The following is a 4,756-nucleotide window of genomic DNA, read 5'->3' as shown; positions in this document are numbered from 1 at the left end:
TGGAGACGATGACGGGGACGGGCAAGGAGATGGTGAGGACCCCGGCGATGGCGCAGAGGGACCCCACCAGCTTCCCCCCGACGGTGACGGGCGCCATGTCACCGTAGCCCACCGTCGTCATGGTGACCACGGCCCACCAAAACGCCTGAGGGATGGAGGTGAAGGACGTGGCGGCGTCTTCGGCCTCGGCGAAGTAGACGGCGCTGGAGAAGAGGACGACGCCGATGAGGAGGAAGAAGATGAGCAAACCCAACTCCCTCATGCTGGCGCGAAGAGTTTGGCCTAAAATCTGTAAACCCGTGGAATGCCGGGATAATTTGAAGACCCGGAAAACCCGCACCAAGCGGATGACGCGAAGGATGGCCAAGGACATGGCGGGTTGGGCGACGCCGCGTTGACGGGCCAGCTCGGTCCCCAAAGCGACGAAGTAAGGGACGATGGCGATCAAGTCGATGAGGTTCATGGCGTTGCGGAAGAAGGCGGATTTGCTCGGGCTGGCCAAAAGCCGGACCAGGAGCTCCAAGGAGAACCAGCAGATGCAGATGGTTTCCACCACAAAGAAAGGATCGGTCAAACCGGCCCGGGAGGACGGCGGGGAGGAGGCGTTGACGGCGGTGGAGATGGGTGGTGGTGGGCTCTGGGGGATGGAGATAGGGAAAGGGGGGGGATGGGTTAGGGGGATGGGTGGGATGGACACCAGGGGGTGGGGGAGGGGGGTCGGAGCCCACCCAGACCCCTAGAGCCATGGTCATGGAGGGAGAGGCCACCCAGACCCCTGGGTCCACCACCCATCATGGGTTATGGGGGGTAGAGCCCACCCAGACCCCTGGGTCCCCTTCTTGGGGTGATGGAGGGGGGTTAGAGCCCACCCAGTCCCCTAGAACCACCACCTACCATGGGTCATGGGGGGGCAGAGCCCACCCAGACCCCTAGAACCACCACCTGCCATGGGTCATGGGGCGGTAGAGCCCACCCAGACCCCTAGAACCACCACCTGCCATGGGTCATGGGGCGGTAGAGCCCACCCAGACCCCTAGAACCACCACCTGCCATGGGTCATGGGGCGGTAGAGCCCACCCAGACCCCTAGAACCACCACCTGCCATGGGTCATGGGGCGGTAGAGCCCACCCAGACCCCTAGAACCACCACCTGCCATGGGTCATGGGGCGGTAGAGCCCACCCAGACCCCTAGAACCACCACCTGCCATGGGTCATGGGGCGGTAGAGCCCACCCAGACCCCTAGAACCACCACCTGCCATGGGTCATGGGGCGGTAGAGCCCACCCAGACCCCTAGAACCACCACCTGCCATGGGTCATGGGGCGGTAGAGCCCACCCAGACCCCTAGAACCACCACCTGCCATGGGTCATGGGGCGGTAGAGCCCACCCAGACCCCTAGAACCACCACCTGCCATGGGTCATGGGGCGGTAGAGCCCACCCAGACCCCTAGAACCACCACCTGCCATGGGTCATGGGGCGGTAGAGCCCACCCAGACCCCTAGAACCACCACCTGCCATGGGTCATGGGGCGGTAGAGCCCACCCAGACCCCTAGAACCACCACCTGCCATGGGTCATGGGGCGGTAGAGCCCACCCAGACCCCTAGAACCACCACCTGCCATGGGTCATGGGGCGGTAGAGCCCACCCAGACCCCTAGAACCACCACCTGCCATGGGTCATGGGGCGGTAGAGCCCACCCAGACCCCTAGAACCACCACCTGCCATGGGTCATGGGGCGGTAGAGCCCACCCAGACCCCTAGAACCACCACCTGCCATGGGTCATGGGGCGGTAGAGCCCACCCAGACCCCTAGAACCACCACCTGCCATGGGTCATGGGGCGGTAGAGCCCACCCAGACCCCTAGAACCACCACCTGCCATGGGTCATGGGGCGGTAGAGCCCACCCAGACCCCTAGAACCACCACCTGCCATGGGTCATGGGGCGGTAGAGCCCACCCAGACCCCTAGAACCACCACCTGCCATGGGTCATGGGGCGGTAGAGCCCACCCAGAGCATTGCGTGCCCACCCTGGGGTGGAGGAGGGGGGGTAGAGCCCCCCCAGACCCCTGGGTCCTGTGGTTGGGACTGAGGAGGAGAAGGAAGAGGAAGAGGAAAAGGAGGAGGAAGAGGAAAAGGAGGAGGAGGAGGAAGAGGAGGAAGAGACGGAGAAGGAAGAGGAGGAGAAGGAGGTTGAGGAGGAGGTTGAGGAGGAAAAAGAGGAGGAGGAGGCAGCGGCCATAGGGGGCCAAAGGTGATGGTCTTGGAGGAGGAAGAGGAAGAGAAGGAGGATGATGGGAATGGGAAACCATGGGAAAAGAATGAGGAGGAGGAAGAAGAGGATGGCCACAAGGAACAGCAGGAGAAGGAAAAGTGATGAAGATGGAGTAAGAAAACGAGGAGGAGGAAGAGGAGGAGAAGGAGGAGGAGGAAGAAAAGGGCTGAGGTGAGGAAGAAGAGGAGAAATGGATGGATGAAGAAGAATGGAATGATGATGACGATGATGGTGATGATGACGATGATGATAAAAAGGAGATGAAGAGAAGCGGAGGAGAGGATGAAAAGGGCGATGAAGATGATGGCGATGAGGGAGTGATGATGAAGAGGATGAGGTCGAGGGAGAGAAGAAGAAGGAGGAGGTTGAGGTGGCAAAGGGTGATGATGAGGAGGATGAAGCCGAAGATGAAGAGGATGCTAAAGATGATGGTGAGGAAGATCTGGGGGTGACGCATTTGCAGGGAGGGCTGGAACTGGCGCAGGGTCTCCAGGCGGGAGGAAGAGGAGGAGGAGGAAGATGAGAAGGAAGATGGTGGTGAGGTTGACAAAATGAATGAAGATGAGGAAAAGAAAGAGGAAGAGGAAGAGGATCATGGTCACGAGGAGGAAGATGAAGAAAATTATGACAAGGAAAAAGTCTGGGGAACGAACAAGAGGATGAAGATGGTGTAGAGGAGGAGAAGGATGGTGAAGAATGATGAAGGTGGTGATGAGGAGGATGATGAGAATGAGGCTGAAGATGGTGAGAATGATGAGGATGGTGAGGAGGAGGAGGATGATGGTGGGGATGAGGATGCGGATGGTGATGATGATGAAGATGAGAATGAGACTGTTGAGGATGACTATGATGAAGGTGGTGAAGATGAGAATGAGGACGGGGAGGTTGAGGATGGTGAGGAGAACGATGAAGATGAGCAGGATGAAGATGGGGATCATAAGGTTGAGAACGAGGATGGTGAGAATGAGGATGATGAGCTTGAGGATCACAAGAATGAGGCTGAGGATGAAGGTGGTGAGGTTGAAGATACTGAGGATGGCGAGGATGAGGATGTAAAGAGAGTAAGGATAAGGATGGGGAGGATGAGGATGGTGGAGATGAGGATGGTGAGAATGAGAATGAAGATGAGGAGGATGAGGACGGTGAAGGTGAAGATGAGGATAATGTGGATGAGGATGATGAGGATGAAGATGGTGAGAATGGGAAAGGTGATGATGGGGAGGATGAGGATGGGGAGGATGAGGATGAGGATGGGGGATGAGGATGAGGATGGGGATGATGAGGAGCATAAGGATGAAGATGAAGATAGTGAGGATGGGGATGGTGAGGATGAGAACAGTGAAGATGAGGATGAAGATAGGGAGGATGAGGATGGGTGGGATGAAGATGGGGAGGATGGGGATGGTGAGGATGAGGAGCATAAAGATGAAGATGGTGAGGATGGTGACGATGAGGATGGTGGGAATGAGGATGGGGATGGTGAGGATGGGGATGGTGAGGATGAGGATGGTGAGGATGAGGATGGTGGGGATGAGGAGCATAAGGATGAAGATGAAGATGGTAAGGATGAGGATGGTGACGATGAGGATGGTGAGGATGAGGAATATGGGGAGGATGAGGATGGTGAGGATGAAGATAGTGGAGATGAGGAGCATAAGGATGAAGATGAAGATGGTGAGGATGAGGATGGTGGGGATGAGGATGGTGAGGATGAGGAATATGGGGAAGATGAGGATGAGGATGGTGAGGATGAGGAGCATAAGGATGAAGATGGTGAGGATGAGGATGGTGAGGATGAAGATAGTGGAGATGAGGAGCATAAGGATGAAGATGAAGATGGTGAGAATGAGAAATATGGGGAAGATGAGCATGAGGATGGTGAGGATGAGGAGCATAAGGATGAAGATGGTGACGATGAGGATGGTGACGATGAGGATGGTGGGAATGAGGATGGGGATGGTGAGGATGGAGATGGTGGGAATGACAATGGTGAGGATGAGGAAGAGCATACAGCTGAGGACGGGGAGGCTGAAGACAGGGGGGAGGGGAGGCTGAGGATGCTGAGGACACCAAGACCAAGGCCACCGAGACCGAAGGCCCTCCAATCCCCCCCCCAACCTCACTCACCTGAGCCGCCCCCTCCCCTCCAGCCCGAAACTGGGGCAGGGTCTCCAAGCAGAAAACCACGATGGAGACGAGGATGACGAGGACGGAGAGCAAGGCCACGGCGCGGGCGGCCGGCGAGCTCTCGGGGTGCTCGCACAACAACCACGCTCGCCGCTGTAACCTTCCGCCGGGCAAAGGCTGCGGCGCCTCCACCCCGAAACCTTCGGCCTCGCGGAGTCTTCCTTCGGCTTCGGCCCCCAACTGGTAGAAGCGTAACTCTTCCAAGAAGACATCCAAGGGGACGTCGGGCGGCCGCCGGAGTCTTCCTCCCGATTGGTAGTAGTAGAGGACGGCGCCGGAGGCGCCGCGGGG

The 4,756-nt window shown here is 57.9% G+C and overlaps 1 protein-coding gene across 1 annotated transcript in view; it reads right to left on the bottom strand.

The window, feature by feature from the left end:
• The window catches only part of LOC104127226 (potassium voltage-gated channel subfamily A member 7-like), a gene marked incomplete at its 5' end in the record, with an annotated part of 5,531 nt that extends 775 nt beyond the window's left edge, over nt 1–4,756 (bottom strand). Inside the window, 2 exons of the mRNA XM_009639881.2 lie at nt 8–637; nt 4,406–4,756. Coding sequence (XP_009638176.2) covers nt 8–637; nt 4,406–4,756 — 981 coding nt within the window. The remainder of the gene's footprint in view (nt 1–7; nt 638–4,405) is intronic.

The sequence above is a fragment of the Egretta garzetta genome, unplaced genomic scaffold (genome assembly GCF_000687185.1).
Source record: "Egretta garzetta isolate BGI_Z169 unplaced genomic scaffold, ASM68718v1 scaffold895, whole genome shotgun sequence".
In the NCBI taxonomy this organism is placed as follows: Eukaryota; Metazoa; Chordata; class Aves; order Pelecaniformes; family Ardeidae; genus Egretta; species Egretta garzetta.
This window is presented reverse-complemented; position numbering and strand designations above follow the sequence as displayed.